Source organism: Aythya marila (genome assembly GCF_965140915.1).
Source record: "Aythya marila genome assembly, chromosome: 17".
NCBI lineage: Eukaryota > Metazoa > Chordata > Aves > Anseriformes > Anatidae > Aythya > Aythya marila.
In genome coordinates this window covers 8,191,733-8,208,535 of record NC_139058.1, presented here as the reverse complement: position 1 = coordinate 8,208,535, position 16,803 = coordinate 8,191,733, and the positions used below count along the sequence as shown (strand labels likewise).

The 16,803-nt window shown below is 46.0% G+C and overlaps 1 protein-coding gene across 4 annotated transcripts in view; it reads right to left on the bottom strand.

The window, feature by feature from the left end:
* LIMK2 (LIM domain kinase 2) overlaps positions 1-16,569 on the bottom strand; it is a 30,097-nt gene extending 13,528 nt beyond the window's left edge. The window contains exons 1-3 of one of the 4 annotated variants that reach the window (XM_082774478.1): positions 16,519-16,569; positions 14,441-14,540; positions 1,141-1,276 (exon numbers count right to left, since the gene is read on the bottom strand). In XM_082774478.1, the coding sequence (XP_082630604.1) occupies positions 1,141-1,276; positions 14,441-14,540; positions 16,519-16,534 (252 nt within the window). In that variant the 5' untranslated portion in view covers positions 16,535-16,569. Of the gene's footprint in view, positions 1-1,140; positions 1,277-5,834; positions 6,170-14,049; positions 14,157-14,440; positions 14,541-15,503; positions 16,284-16,518 lie in introns of those variants that run through there. The other 3 variants (XM_082774481.1, XM_082774480.1, XM_082774479.1) reach the window with 3 other exon arrangements.
* Positions 16,570-16,803: the final 234 nt, after the last annotated feature.

Sequence of the window (16,803 nt, the reverse complement as noted above, 5' to 3'; positions counted from 1 at the left end):
TCAGATCTCACAGCCAAGTGGCATTCTTTTACTTCAGAGTTAAATTAGCCCAGTCTACCTTTCCTGAACCTCATCTTTGGCACCTTGTTTAAAAAACTTCTCTGAAACAAACATATCAACACGCAAAGCAAAGCTTGTGTCCCAGGAACCTCTGTTATATTTGGCAGCTGTTCAACTATCAAAAATAGTTGATAGCCTGCTGCAGACTAGTAAACAAGATATTAAACCTTCCTGTTCAGTTGCTCTTGGCATGACAACTAATGCTACGCCTGAATTAATAAAGCTGAAAGGGCTTTTTTTTTTTTTTTTTTTTGGCAGACAGGCAACACACAAATTTATATACTTACCAGTCAGCTGACAGAAAAAAATAAGGCAAGCTGAGACAACAAAATACCTTTAAAGACTATTCTTATTCATTGAGGTCTGTTTTTCTGTTTTCCTTGTAATAACTTCCCTTATTGATGATACTTCGCAAAGATTCAGGCAGACAATGAGAAATGGTCTCAGTACTGAGTACCATACTGCTTTTATTTAGGCCCTAGAAAATAATGGCCATGTTTCATTCTTGACAGTTATAAAGGTTAAATATTTGCAAGGCTGTGGCAAGGAGTGGAATATTTAGGTGAGCCCCGTATTGTCCAGGCAGAGTTCAGTGTTTCAAAACAAATAGGACTAACACCACTTCAGGATACCATTGGCCAGAAAACCACTTTGGCTATAGCCCAGCTGGCACCTGGATGGCAATCTAGCCCAAAGCCACAACCCATCACTTATCCCGAGCTGAGAGGTATCCACTACAGGGCAGTGGAAACCCCCCCCCCCATGGAGAAACCCAAACACTGTGCTACAGAAACTGAACAAGTGTCCCATTAATCACCCTTCTATTTCTTGTATCTGTGCATTTCAGCACCTTGCTCTCTTTGTTCTTAAGCTTCACATCCTCACAGCACCCTCCTTTAAGAGTTACTCCTCTTCAAAATGAATCTTTATCTAGACAACGCACATACAAGCCTCTTTGTTTACCTGTGACACAAAAGCTGAGTAGCAAGGAGACTGTTACTTTCAGTTTGATATTTGAATAGCCAGGACAACTCCCAGCCAAGGACAAGGAGTTGGAGGCAGGTATGTCAGAGTCCTTACCATCACAGGACCAGTCATCAGCAGAGAGCAGCCATGGCAAGATTCCCCAAACTTCCCCCAGTAGTCTTTGTGGCAGTACAGCTTCCCATCTTTCTCGTAGTACCAGTTCGTGAGGGGATCCTGACATTCAGAGCACCTTGAAGGAAACAAAAGAACAAGGTTCCTGTTAGCAACAAGTCCCAGTTCAATGGAGAATGTTCTCTCCTACGTGGGGAAAACACATTCAGCAGCAGCTCACTGCTGGCTGTTCTGGTCACTGACGTACTAGATCCAACCACTTGGCAATGCACTTTCAAGTCAAGATTAGCACCAAGGTTTGTAAGGAGGGGTGGTACCAAACAATTCAAGGGCAAAGACGCACTTTCAAAGTTTCAAATTCCATCCACTTCTTAAAACACATCAGCTGGTTTACAAATTATGTCATATAAATTTTACTCCTTTCTCCCTCTTCCCGGGAGTATGCAGGTTTCCAGTTGCAGGCTCGCCCAGCACTAAGATGGCTCTGCTACATTTCTGCCTAGGCAGTGTTTCTACAGCATCAAACCTTCTTGCACCAGAGCACCTGCCCCTCAGACATCAATAGCAGCTCCCTTTCCGAGAAGTGATTATTCATCCCTTATCTACAAAAAGGAAACAAACCAAACCCCCAAACAAGGAAAGAGATGCAGCAATTCTGTTGCAGATATCATTTCTGCAAATCACAAGCAGAACCCAGATCTTCAGGCCTGAACACCAAATAATCCTGCCTCAGCAGGACATACTGGGCAAGGGAGTTTAAATTCTGCAGCACAGAGGTGTGACTTAACGGAGAGATAAGGCACAGACAGGACTACATTCCCTCAGCCCTTGCATCATTGGAGATTATTCCATTAGCCCTGGGCAGCATGTTCTGAGGCTTTAAAAGAAAAATTAGTCTGGTATTGGCCATTTCTGAGTGCAGCACTTAAGGCAGGTTAGTAACCATTAACTGGTTCAAAGGAACACCTCCAAGATCAATGTCTTTGTCAGCACAGTGCTTTCCCAAAGGTAGGAGTTTCTTCTGCCCCTACCCCAACAACTGGCTCAGTTAGTACATTGGAGGGCAACTCATTGCACTGGTGGGAGGGAATTTTTAGGTGGAACTGTGCCCTCTGGGCAGCGTGCCTCTCTCCACAGCACCAAATGCACTTCAGTCAGCCCGTGGCAGTGGAGGAACACTTCTTACATGCTTCATTTCTAAGAGGGCTGCTACTGGTCTCACCTTTCACAAGCTTTCTCGAAGCTTATTTGTGCCAAAGGCATTCCTTGTAAATTCCACCAGCTTGTAACAAGCGTGGTGATATGAGAAGCTGGTTGTGCTCCAACAGAGAGACGTTCTCCAATATCTCAAGAGACTGCCAAACAAGATGAAGCTGCTTGTAAGTAGCCTATGGTGTTAGGGGAAAACACACCTCGTGAAGTATTTAATGCCATACCCTACCCTCAGGAAAGCTGCTCCTTCTACTTTAGACTGTTTGTTCTCCCAGCTGAGCAGCTCCCAGTCCTGTCCTTCCCCCTCCCTGTGACGGGAAAGAACTCCAGCACGTGCAACAGGCCCTGCCAATTTTGCCTGAGCAGGGGGAGCAGTAAGTGAGCATCATGCTACCAGGTACGTGCATTATTATAGCCTCAGCCTTGGGGCACTGTCAGGGTTACACCCTGCTCATGGTATGCAAGAGACCTGGAGGGCATTGCGATGCATTTTGCCTTCAACCACTAGTCTTTGGCTTTCATTTGCAGTAAATACCCCACGCTGAATGATCAAGTAGGTGAGTGGGAGGGAGAAAAGAGCAAGTGGAGACTAACAGCAAAGATTTCTATCACTCTGTGGCAGGAACATCTGGCTCAGCATGGGCAAATCGGATCCCTCAAACTTATCCAACTTCTGCGTGCATGCCTGTACCAGTGCATGCTCCATGAGTGATTACATCTTCAAACAGGGAGCTGTGACCAGACCTGCACTTGGGATGCAGATAGCAATACTGGAGTCTGGGGACTGCTCTACCAGGACTTCAAGACCTGGCTTTCTGACTAAGTTCTCTCCAAGCAGGTGGGTTATTTTATTTATTTGTTTTTAAGCACAGTACCTTCCCTTCCTCACCCCTCTCCAACTTCAACTCCCTTTTCTTCTTAAGAAAATCTAATGTTTCCTCAAAAGCAACACAACTGCAGTTTGTTTTAGACACGTTCCAAAGGATCACGTACACTTGTCCTCCCACTTCATCAATTCCAGCCTCGCAGCACTTTGATTACTTTGCTTCCATCCGGAAACAAGCACTGGTATCTAATTTGCAACACACCCTCAGTGAAATGAAGGTGAGGGGTGGAGCCAACAAGCAGTCAGTTCTTTGCTATGCAATTAAACAAATCTGGGCAGGACAAGTTTGCAGCTTAAGGCTCAGAACCCCACCCTGGGCAGTGAGGCAACAGGAACAAAGCAAGCAGAGAGGCTAGGTGCTGGTAATGGGTCTAACTGGCTACTTCGTTAAACACTGTCACTTAGAAAAGGCTTTAGATTTGTCAGGTGCTGAGAACTGACAGCACACAGGTATAGTTATAACAACTTTTTCAGCTGTTTCAGTGTCTTTGCCCAATGATAAATGCATCACATGCTAGTTCCACAAGACTCTCATTGAAGAGATACGTCAGATTTTTATCACAGAAGATACAAGCGTTAATACTCCTTCCTTTTTCCTCCTCAGTGGAGCATGTGGCATCACTGCACTGCCATTGCTGGAGTTCACATTGGCTGAAACAGGAATACAATTACTTCTAGAGGCATTAAGCAAGCTAATCTTTGCCAGTCACCACCACCAAAAGGAAGGAAGATTTCTTCCTCTTCTTTTAGATTAGAAAAGGCTAATCTTTTCCTAAATGATTTGGTGTTCTTATTACCAAGTAATGAAGCATGGTAATCAAATCTCTTGGAGGACTGCTAACAACTACACTTAATGTGTTTCCTCTTGCAATGCAGCCACCATTTTCAGATCTGCAGAGCTCTTTTCTGATTATACAGACCCATACACTATGAGTCTTCACTTCCCATCCTTGGTAATCAAGAATAGATTAATCTGCCTTCCATAGTCATCCTCCAGGAACCCCAGGCAGCATCTGGAGCGCAGTGTTCAGCCCTGCTCTGTATGATGCTCTGTAACACAGAAAGAGTTCACAAATCGGTGCTTGATGGTTTTGCAGGTAGTAGGAAGATCAGGTCACAACAGGTAACCAGCCTGGTTTTCAGCAAGATGGAGATTCAATCCATGTGGCATCTCTTTTACATCTAAATGAAAGCCAATACCCTCATGGAAGCAAAGACTTCCCTGGCACTGAAGAGCCGATCCCTTTGAGAAGGGCTCATTAATAAAATCCACCCCCCGCACACTGTCAGGCTAGATCAGTTAACGCTAGACAGGCTTGAAAGAGCTGCGGTTCCAATTCTACAGGCAGAGAGGGGAAGAGGACAGTCATGCAGACAGAAGGCTGCGGAAAAAAGCATAATCCCAGCCTGCAGCTAACCCAGAGGCTTCTCACCCAGGCCTAGCAGAAGCGTGTGCACTAGCTACATAAGAGATGTTTGCCAAGCAAGAACAGATGTTAGAAAACACAGAGTAAGTACTAGACGATGCAGTATTTCAGCTCTGACTATGCAAAACCACCTCCACACCACTTAGTAAAGGTGCATCTATGGCTTAGCATGATGCCCTGCACGTAGTACAAATAATGAAAGGCTGCTCCCTTTCCTTCTGGAAGTGGATGCTTTTTCGGAAGGTTGCCTAATGAAGCTCTGCAGTTGCACATTAGTATTTACTCCTATCACAGGTTGTTTTAACAAAAGGCCCACTACCCCCAAATCAGTGCACCAGTGTTTGTAGGAACAGGATCAACAATAATGAGCAAATACAAGCAGAGGGGATAGGACAGAGACAATGAAACTGCCAGCCTTGCCTTTCCCCATACATTCACCTTATCAGCACATCAGCATCGCTCACAATCCTGGCTGTGCTCAGCCCCACAAACAGTTTGCACCATGGAGATGCAATGCAATCAAAGCCTTATTCTCTAGCTATCACCTTTCTCAAGCCTTACTTGTTTGACTGAGCCAACAATGTTTGTTAATGCAAACCAAAATATCATGGGACAAGAATCCTTTCCACGTAAGTGAAGCGTGTTGCTAGCCCCTAGTTACCTGCAAAGTACTTGATTTCTTTCTTAAACAAGATTGCGCACTGCCTCACTGCAGATTACATCACCTTCTCAAACTCTGCAGCAGCATGTGGCACTCCCTCAGCCTGTGCTGTGCACAAGTAGCATTGGAAGAGACGCAAGCAGCAGCAGCCATGGCGATCTCATTCCTCTGGCTGTGGAGCAAAGCACAGGGGCACAGGATAAAGCAGTGCACAGCGTCGCTCTGAAAGGGAGCCTGCTCACCCCAGAACACGCAGACACTGCCTTGCAACACAGGTACCATTCTCTCGTACCTGAGAGCCTTCACCAGGGAGGCTGGCAATAAGAATCTCCTCCTCAAAAATATGACAGGACCCCGCATTGAGGCCAGCTGCTTCCTGCACACAAGCACCAGACCTGACTTCACAGCTCACATGCTAACTGCTTAGGATAGCATTACAGGAGCAAAATGACAGCTTGAAGATCCACTGCTAACCCTGTGCAAAACTTACCGAAAGGGATCCTTGGGAGCGAAGTAAGCAGGGGCAGACAAGTAACTTCCCATCTTCAGTACAGGATAAACCGGCTCAGCCACAAACTTGTCCAACTGCCTGCGAACAGCTCTGCTCTGCCAACATGGCAGCAGCCAGTGCTCATTTCGTCTTGCGCTGATTCAGATACCTCACCTCTCTTTCAAGCTGCCCAAGGAATGCCAGGTCTCTCTTCTGCTCATTCCTTGTCAGATTTTTCCTGGCTCCCATGGCTATGACCATCCTCTCCTGTGCTCAGCAGCTGCGGCACCCTTGGGAAGGACAGAATAACTGCTAACCTGGCTAGTTGGACATGCTGCTGCAATAGTTCTTGCGAGCTCTGTTGCTTGCTAACTATTGTCAAGTTTTCCCTTCTCTGGTTCCACCCAAGGGTGGGAGGGGAGGAGGAGCCATTGCAGGAGGACAGCGTGTGGCTACAGAGCCTGAATAAGCTGTACTTCTCTAGGGGTGGAGCTTTGATCCAAAGGGGGCTTGCATTAGTAACTGCTGAAAGACAGTAACTTTTGCCAAATGAATGAGCGTGAAACTGCTCTTTGCAGCAGTGGTACGTCTGGTGGACAAGTCAAGGAAGGCTGAGTCTGATGGAGACAGCTAGCCACGTCTCCAAACACTTCAAATCAGTGTTTGCTACATACTTTCCCAAATCCTTCACAGTGAGCTGGGGTATACTACCTTAACAGTACCTTCAATATATTTGGTCATCCTCTTGCAGGAGGTAACTTCCTAGTGTGCTTCGTCCAAGGAAAAATAACTTTCTTTCCCACACTTTTAACACAGAGATCATTCAGTCATTTAACTGAATCTGCACCTCCTGAAAGGAAGCTGAGAAGCATAAATCAGCACAGACGAGTACTCTCTCCTACTCGCAGCACATGTAGCTATATCACTTTGCTTGCTCTGAAGCCAAGCATGATCTCTAGTGGCCAAACCAGCTAAAACTGTTTGCAAGACACCGAGCGATGCAACAAACATATGCTGCTGCACTGAGCCTCCCATTTTTGTACAGTCAGCAAAGCCTGGCATGCCTGAACACAGCCTGAAAATCATACTATGTTCCAGAGGCAAGAGTACTCAAATGTGCTTTTACTGGAGCAGCTCATTCTGTTGGCATATTGTTCAAGGGATGCTTGGGGCTGAGACGAGGCAGTCTTGGCTACAGATTTGACAGCTGCTGCTTGCTATTGAAGTAAGCAAAAAAACAGGCAGCTTCTCTCTGTCCTGTCCCGTCCCGTCCCGTCCCCCCCCCCCTCCCCCTTCATGAAAAAAAATATCATTTTCTTCCTTTTCTCCCATTCAATGCAGTTTCTGAGCCTGGCTGTAAAAGCACAGTGAAGCCTAGCGCAGCAGAGCCCAATGTGATTGTCAGTTCCAGCACGGGTCTAATTCCTTTTAACATTTCACACAGCTCTACTGGAAGCAGCAACACGGTGAGTCTGTGTCTAGGAATGCACTCTGGTCTCCCACATTCTCTATATGTTGCATGCTGAAAATGGGCCAGTGCTCAAAATCCAGCGCTCCCCTGGTTATCAGCACCACCCCACAACACACACATACCTCTGGTGCATCGCAGAGCCTCTCCCCTGCCCAGTATCACCTACAGACAAAAGCTTTCCCCCACAGAACTGCTACCACGGGCTGAACTCCCTCCAAGGGGGATTCCACGTGACCTCATAAATCCCAACTTTTCAGACAAAACCTTTGAAGTTTTGATCCACAGATGTGATAAGCAGCCAGCTAGTCTGTGAACGAAGCCAGCAGATAAAGCCCAACTTCAAAGTAATAAAAACCACCCAGACAGCCAAGCAACTGGGAAGGGATTTTGCTTGAGACTTCCTTAAAGCAAAAGGACACATAGTCCAAATGTCTATTTAAACAGGAAACATCTTATCAAAATGATTCTACTTTTGCAACAAGCCCTAGCAGCAGTCAGTAACTTACCTTTTCCTACGCAGAGCTCGTTACTTCTTGCTTTTGTCTATATGACCTATTTGAAACCATAATAGCCCTGATAAAAGGGCTCTAGAAAAGGTGTTAATCTATTCATTAGTTCTAGACCTGAATTCCTGCCAGAATGAGTGTACTTCAGAAATGCTGATAAACAGGTGGTGGTGGTCAGACCTTTTCTGTGTAACTTTACTGATACTATCTCTGAGAGCCAAAATGCAAGGGAGCATGAGCTGAAGTCAAAGATATCCATATTTCTCTCCTGCAAATTCTGACAGCATCTGCACTACAAACACACAGCCACCACAGGGGTTTGCTTTCCTTACTATGGTTTGGAATTGCATAGTCATTTTTGCCAGAGATAAAAGCCTGAACATTGTAACTGGCAAATGAAGGGGACAAATAAAAACTTCAACAAACCTTTAACATGAAGTTTATTGCAAATTGAGTTGCAAAATGTCATAGATTTTATCATTTTATCCCCACAGAATGGCATCATAGCTGTTGTGATATTCAAGTCATTATGATCTTTAGACAGTAGGGGTTAGGTTGCACATCTAGACACACTATTTACCATGGTTCATGCTGTCCACAGACAGATTCATCAACAGAATAGCATGGTTACAGACAGATGCATTGCTCAGCATATCTACCAGCCCTAAGATATACAAATTTATCCTGGCACAGGCAGGCACTTCAGTATGTGCGTGGGATTGGTATAAGCTGGGGAAAGGCATCTGCTTGATGCCTCAGGAGGCCGCAGCAAGTCTTTGTTTCAGCATGGGTGCAGTTTGGAGGCATTCCAGCTCCTTCAATACAATCCCAACACCTCATTGTATTTCCAAGGCACTTACACCTAACATATGCTTCACTGGTGTTGAAAGACAGAGTCAAGCTCCTGACATCAGGTACTGAAACAAACACTGTTTTGGTATGCATGTACCTCTGAGTGAAAGCTCTTGCATGCAGCTCTTGAGTAAACTAAAACGACTAGTGAAGTGAAACTCATCTTTGTCACAGCACCTTACTTCTAAACAGAGGCAGGGCTTTAGGCAGAGTGATGCCACCTTAGTATCCAACACCACTAAGCACATTAGGACAGAGGGAGTGCTTTTACCTCCAGCATACTTAGCTAATGCCTGCAGACCTACTGACTTCGTACAGGCTGAGAAGCAAAGTAAAGAAATGCAGCCTACCGAAACTTCATTGCTTATACATATTTTTAGAAGCAGTGACTTCTGATCCGTAAACACCTGACAGATGACTGTAAGACTGGCACTTACACCACTGCACCTTCACTTGCTTTCTAACTCACTGCTTTCAACTGCAGACTGCTAAACTTTTCAGGGGAAGGATCCTGTCTTACTCATCTGGAAAACCCAGCACACACTGCACTGTGTGAGTAATTCTAATTATATTGATACAAGAATGCTCTGATAACAATGCCCTTAAGGACAAGGTGCACCAGTTAACTAAGAAGTTCAGACCGGAATGCCCGGCTCCTTGAATACAAACAGTTGTCATCTATGTGCTGTAGCTGATAGATTGGCCTGAGGAATGTGACCATGTCCACCTGCAGAGTGCTTCGCTGTTCCTTTGGATTTTTAAGTCCTGAGCTTTTATGGCCATCTGTGTGCAAACAGGCACTTAGCAACTATTTCTCCCTGTATCAGATAGTGAGCTGCTGAATTTCAATGCCCCATGGAGACACCATCAAAGAGGCATTTCCAGGAATCTGCGGGATTAGTGGGGAAGAGCTTTCACCTCTCATGCCCAATAAGCTTTCTGTAAATGCCAGAAATTAGAGAAGACATGGAAAAAGAAAAGATTCTTGTATTCCTGCATTTGCTACATTTCACCTACGTTTTATTACTACTCATATTTCCCCTGCTCTCAAATTCAGCTGTTGCGTGTACAAACCTGCGTTCACAGCTGAAAAGTTCAAGGAAGAGTCAGAGTAGCAAATATCTCCACCTTTCCAGTGCATCTTAATAACACCTTTGTTTACATCTTTATCTGTCAACATTTGTAGCTTCATATCCTGACACTCTAGATCTATTTTTCCAGTTGTCTGTGGGGGAAAAAGCAGCCCTTGGAAAATGAAGGCCTGTACCAATCTGAACCAACAGAGGTGAACCAAAGGCCCAGATCCAGGGCTGCTTCAGTCTAGCAGAGACTGACAGGTGATGTGATTGCTGCTTACAAACTGGCAAAGAGAAGTTGAAGTTTAGCAGATATCCTAAGAACCACAGAAAATAGATCTGCAAAATACCCCTTCCAAGTCATCTAGTTTATCCTCCAACCCCCATAAGATATGCAACAATACATACACAATTCCTAATGCGAGGTTGCCAGGCTTGCCTTCCTGGGCCTCCACATGTAAAAAGAATCAAGGTAATTCACTACGGTTTGCTGGGCAAAAAATGTTTCTATAACACACAAAACATGCTATTCAGTATAAAAAAATCAAGTCTTTGTACAAAAATCAAACCACTAGAACTGGCAAATTAATAGTGGGTCTCTTTCTCCCCCGCGGCCGGGAGCTCAGGGCACCCTCAGCGCACAGGACAGTGAATGCCGTTCTGTTTTCCCAGCGGACACTTGTCACACTGCAGACCACACAATGGGCAGGCAACGAGGGATTCCGGGAAGAATCCACTTTTAACCTTGTTCCACTACTGAGAAATGGGCAGAAGGAGAACTTGTTTCAAATTCACTACACAATACCCATAGGAGACAGGGCCAGTTGTTGTTCTGCACTCTGCCAAAACCGGTCTGCTTTTTAAAGTGTTCTGGTGGTTACAACACTGTGCCTTTTAGTTTCTAGCTGCAGTAAAGGTTAACAAAAATTTAAATGGTTGAGTAACAGGTTCAAAAAAAAAAATAAAAGAGTGCAAGCACCTGAATGCAAAGCAGTCTGTCAGGTGAATTGATTTAAGGAACAATGCAATTTCCATTGTGATTTAACCAAATTTTGTTTTATTACTTTAGACTTTTTTTTAACAAGTATAAGTAGTTTCTGAAATATTTCAAGACTATATTTAATTGTAGCCAGGATGTTTTACTGGAAAGTCAACTTGCTAATTAACATTGTTTAAATATAATCTTGTAACCCCTAATCAGCATTAAAAGGTTTAATTTATGCTTAGATATCAAAAGCTTACACTTTTTAATCAGCTGTTTATATGATTAACTTAGCATCAACTATTTCATAACATATTTTTTAAAAAGAATTCATAATGCCTTCGGGATTTTTCTCCAGGTCAAACTGGGTTGTATATGCATAAAAAGCTGGTATATTAAGCAAAAATGAAATTCTTTTCTAAATTGAATTAATAGTTTATGGTCACCATCATCTTCAGTCCCTTGATTCTTTAGACCTACTAATGAAAAAAAAAAAAAAGAAGTATCAATATAGAATTTCCTTTTTTTTTTTTTTTTTTTTTTTTGTCTTCCATAAAAAAGAAGATGAATTTTTTCATTCTTCAAATTCCCGATGATTTTCTGTTTTTAATTAACTAGTTTGGGGTATAAACTAAATAGTGGATATTTAAATCTTTTACTGTAAAATCATTAGTAATCCATTACCTTCAGTAAGTTCAAGTATTTTGAAGTTATACTTTGGACAGTTTTTTCTGTAATGTGGTGGGTTTGTCTTGTGTTTCAGATTCCTGCAGCAAGCCTGTTTTACTTGGCTACTTAAGTTAGATTTTTTTTTTTTTTTAATAGACCATAGTAATATACATCCTCTGTTATTTCAGTTAGGAAGGAACTGAACCTCAGCTGTCTTCCTTCCTAAAAAGTTCTTACAAAGCTTGCTACAGTAGGGATTCCTACCACCATTCCCAGTAATTTTCTTCATCTGGATCCAAAAGCATTTTTCACCTGAATGCATTCAACAGGCTTCATCTGAATTAAGTTTTCAAGTGATCAAAACTACGCTTTTCAAAAATACTGTGTCCATAACAAAACCATGCAACTACACATGGGTCTTCTCATCCCATCCTACTCAGATTCAAATACACAATATTCCTATTAAAAAAGAAAAAACGAGGGAATTATTCTTGTTTGTCTATCTGTGGGGTAAAAAACACCACCAAAGCAATGTACATCAAAACACGAGGTATCAACACTCAAAGGTGTAATTTAAGGCAGTATCTTCTACTTTGTAATATGAAAAAAAAAAAAAAAAAAAAAAAAAAAAGGACCAAAAGCAGTAAGAACAGCATGGTCTAGGTTAAAAACAAACACACACACACAAAAACCACATTCTTCTTCCAATAGTCCCCTTAGGTTAAAGTGATCCAGACCTAGGAAAAAGACAGCAACTTTCTTTCCTTATCGAGGTGGAGAGTTTGAATTTTTGTGCGATATTTGTACCAAATCCAGTGGAACTGTGTACCAATGGAACAACAACGACCTTTGAAAGCGACTGCTATCTCAACAGAATTCAGGGGCAAAAAAGTACATTCAGAGTTAATTCACAACAGACATTGTGACAGAAACATCCAAAAACGTCCTCTGCCAGATCTAACCCACCAAGCCTAAAGATCAGCTAGCCAAGGAACAATTGAAAATATTCAAGCTACACAAATTGGGATTTGCTTGGCCCTCCAGCCAGAGCAGAGTGAACGCAGGTTTCAGAGACAAAGCTCCTGCACATGCAGTTTGAGGAAGGAGGGAAGTGACAAAAAACTTAAATCCTCAGAGACACGCATGTACGTCAGCTACTGCCAGTGCCAAGCATGATCAGCAGCCTAGCCTGACCAAGAATAAACAGAGCTAACGAGCCTGGAGCGGTGCCAAGCGGCATTAGAGAAATTATGTGCCAGGCCAGAGACTCAGCTAATCCACAGGAAGACTGTAAAAAACACTCCACAAGAGCTGCCGGAACTCACAGCTACTAGCTGCCAAAGGCTCCTACCATTAGAGGCTTTTTAAAAGTTTGGCTTTGGGATATGAAGCACAAGACTGCAGCCCAGCATGGCTTGGGGATAACAGAAGAGAAGGGAGAACAGAGAGCAAACCGGGATCTGTTTTCATGTACAGTCCTAGCCTGGAACTAGGAAAAAGGGAAGGGCAGCTTCCTTTAGTGCATGTTCCAATTGTTCACTCAGCATGGCAGCTTAGCTGGGTGTTGGAGCTAGCCAAAAGCACTGAGTGTAAGAAAAGTGCATCAGCAAACACAGAAAGCTACTACTTAGCTCAGGAGAAAAGCTGGCATCGTCACTTGTATGAAGAGGGGAAAAAACCCTTTCATTTTACAATATAAACTACAATATAAAATTCTCTGTAAGGTTCCCTGAGGGCACGATTTGCCTCCAGCTCAGCTGTTAATCCACCTCCACAACAAGAAGCACCCAGACATTCACAAATCAAGACCTACATCAGAAATAGTCAAAGAAAAAGGAAGACAGGCAGACTTACTGGCACACTCAGATTTGAATTTGGCTAACTGGGAGAATTTCGGGAAGTTTAATAACAGGACACCGGCTTGTTAGAGAGGAGAGAAAAACAGGGTTCAGAGAAGCTGACTCAACATAGCTGAACAGGAATACTCAAACCCATAGAAACCAAAGAGACGGGGATTTGCAGTGATTTAAAACAGTGACTGTGATTAACAAGTCATTCTAACTAACTGCATTTTCCAAGTCAGAGCTAGCATTGCTTTGGCAGCCAGATATGCTTTTTTTTTTTTTTTTTTTTCTTTTAAATGCACCAATAACCACAATACTTCATCAGTCTTTTTAAAATTAAACAACAGCCAACCAACAACAACAACCAAAACCAACAAGAAACCACAAAAGGACAGTAAATGCCTGTGCTGGCACAGCAACCACTCCTCCAAAGCCATGCTTTGACAGGGTCCAAAACATCAGCCTCTCCAGATTCAAGCTACAGGTACCCCTACACAGAAGCCAGTAGAAGCTGCAGGTACCCCACCACTCTCCCAAATATAAACCCTTTCAGAAATGGGATTCTGGAGCAAGAGAAATCGACGGAATATTTATGAAACACCCACAGGAGGCATTACTCCTGCTGCCAGGATGCAGAGCATGTCAGAGAGCCTTTTCTGTCCTTGCTGACAAAGGTGTCCAACATTATCGAAAACATTTCTGGCAAGTTTGCATGGCTTAGCAGTCAGACGGGGAGACAAAGCAGAAGGCAAGAGCTCCCTCCCCCAAATCAGCAGCTTTTTTCCCCAGCACCCTGCTATCGCCCTTGCACCTACCACATGTGGAAGCAGCGGCAGGCTATCCAGATTGCCCAGGCACTACTCCGGAATGCAGCTGAAGACAAATGTGCAACCCATGGCTTCTGCTACCGCCAGGAAATCAGAGCTTTCATGTGTACTTTATCTGTGTTCCCGTACGTGTTTACGTCAGCGTGGTGATGCTTTGCCAGCAGCAGCCGACTGTTAGAGCTGAAGGTCAGTTCCAAAGGGCTGCTGCAGGCACTGAGGTATGGCTGCAACCCGCAGCGTGCATTTTCTACAGGAGGCTCCAGAACAGGTCAGACACAGAGGTGATAGCAAGATATTGCCGCTAAACTAACCTCCTGTTAACGCTTTGAGCCAGCTGAACAGTCCCAGGAGAGTTTAAAAAGGCTAAAATTTTACCTACCGGAAACAGGAGATATGCCAAGCTTCATTAACAGTCCTGTAGAGGCGCTGACCAGCAGCGATGCTGTCCCCGCATCCTAGGCATCTCCAGACTTCTTCACCTGTGTGCAGAAATAAGGTGACATACAGCAACCATTTCACATCAAGGAAAACTCAAGCATTGCTGCATCCCCGATAATAACAACCTGAAATTACATAGCTGACATTAAAGGCTTCACACACACACACACACAGAGCGATAAGCCAATACCTGGCATTTTTCAGCCCCAGAGAGTGGAGTTCCCAATACGAACCCTAACATCTATATGGACTTTTTCCCTTCAGACCTAACATCACCACGTGCTCCTTCATAGTCTGCAGAGGAAAGCAATATCACTTTTCACAGAAAATGGCTCGGTTACAGCTGCGTTGCTCTTTAGAGCAGAGATTTCAGGAACTTATTGTCCCAGTGTGACAGCTCCTACAGAGAATCATGCTATGCCAGGAAGCCACGTTACCGTTTCCCCTGTGCCACTGACTCAGCACCTAAGATTTTCACTCACTTGTATAATTAATTGGATTTCCCAGAAAAGAAAGAAAGGGAAGAAAAACTCTACTCGGCAGAGTACAACTTGACCACCAGGAAGGAATTACACACTCGAATGGATATTCCTGTAGAGGCTGTACAAGCAACGTCACGCTAGAGCCAGACTTGGGAAGAGGGGTAGATGCTACCGGCCTATTGTCCCTTCCGAAAGCATTGTGAATAGTCAGAAAGTTAAAATAACTTCTGAGAGAACTGCCATAAAACCCCAGAGACGTCTAGGATGCATACAAGCAAGGAAAAAGCAGCAGGAAGACCCTTGCACAAAGAGCATTTGGCACACAGATAAATGCTATCCAAAATCCAGGCAGCTGTTTGGGCATCTTCAAGTAGGAGTCAAGGATCTGGATGGGCACAGGATGGTGCAAAGAACCCGCCATGGAGCTGGGCGCGTCTCAAACCTGTTTCTTCATGCTACCGAAAGCTGACTTGCAGTTAAGTTGCACAAGGAAAGCCTGCTTAGAGGAGGAAAACCACTAACCACTGACTTCCAGTTTCTAAAGAACGTTAGAACTCAGCAGTTGCTCAGGCGATCGCCCCTTCCTTCACTGACGGGGACACGTTTCTCTCTGAGGTCAGTGGCGATTACCAAAAACTCGTGGTGGGGTGAACCTGCTAAGAGCATGCGGTCAGATGCAGCCTGCTTCCTCCTGCAACTTCACCCCGAAACATACAGCTCCTCTCTTGACCACATCAAATGGCTACTCCAGACAAGCTCCCTCTCACTCTGCAGAAATCCCTCTGCTGCAGCACAGCCAGTTGTGCGATGCCGAAGGAAGACGCATTAGATTAACAGTTCAGCATTCGGAAGCGTGCCTCTCGCTCACGGGGAGGATGATTTCTTTAGTCCCCAGTCTCTCTTTATCTTCACGGTTTAGATGTGGAGAACGTTACTGGTAGGTATGAGTCAAAGGGACAACCACGAGGTCACACGTTCAGCAGGGCAACAGCACGAGGCGAGAGGACAGCGCGGTGTGACTGTGAGCGGTTAACGAAAGCAAGCAGAACCTGCCCGTCAGTGCACGGCACAGCCACCACGGCCCGGAGGGGCGTCAGCTTGGGGGGTGGCAGCAGCCGGGAGAGCGCAGAGCGGAGCGGAGAGCCGGGCCCCAGCCCGGAGCACGGGGTGCGAGCAGCCTGCGGGGAGCGGCCGGGCACAGCACGGCCCCGCACAAGCGCCCAGGCAGAACCCAGAACCGAGCCCCCCTCCTTCGGTGGCCACCGAGCACCTCCCCGCGCTCCCCGCCAGCCCCTCAGCGCCCGCCCGCAACCGGCGGAGGCCGCCCCCTGCCCGGCCCCAGCCCTGCCCCTGCCGCCCGGAGCCGCTGCCCGCAGCCGGGCCCCTCCGGCGGGCCCGCAGCCAGCCGCCACCGACGGCGGCGGAGCCCGGAGCAGCCCCGGGATGAGCTCCCCCGCCCGCACAACGCCCTCCGGGCCCCGCGGCGCCCCCGCCCCCGCCCAGCGGCGCCCCCGGGCCGGGCCGGGCCGGGCCTCACCTGGCGGCGCCTCCATCACCGCCCGGCGGCCTCGCGGGGCGGGGCGGGCGGGGCGGGGCCGCCGGCGGGACACGCCCCCGATCGGAGCCCCGCCCCCCCGCTCATCGCCGCAAGCCAATAGGCGCTCCGCCCACCTCACGGCTGCGAGCCAATCCGCCGCGCCGCAGCGTGGCGCTGACCGCGGCGGGGACCAATCGCGGAGCGGCCACGCTGTAAGGCCCGCCCACCGTGCGGGCTCTGAGGCGCAGGGCGGGGCCGGGGCGCGAAGGGAGCGCGGCGGGGGCC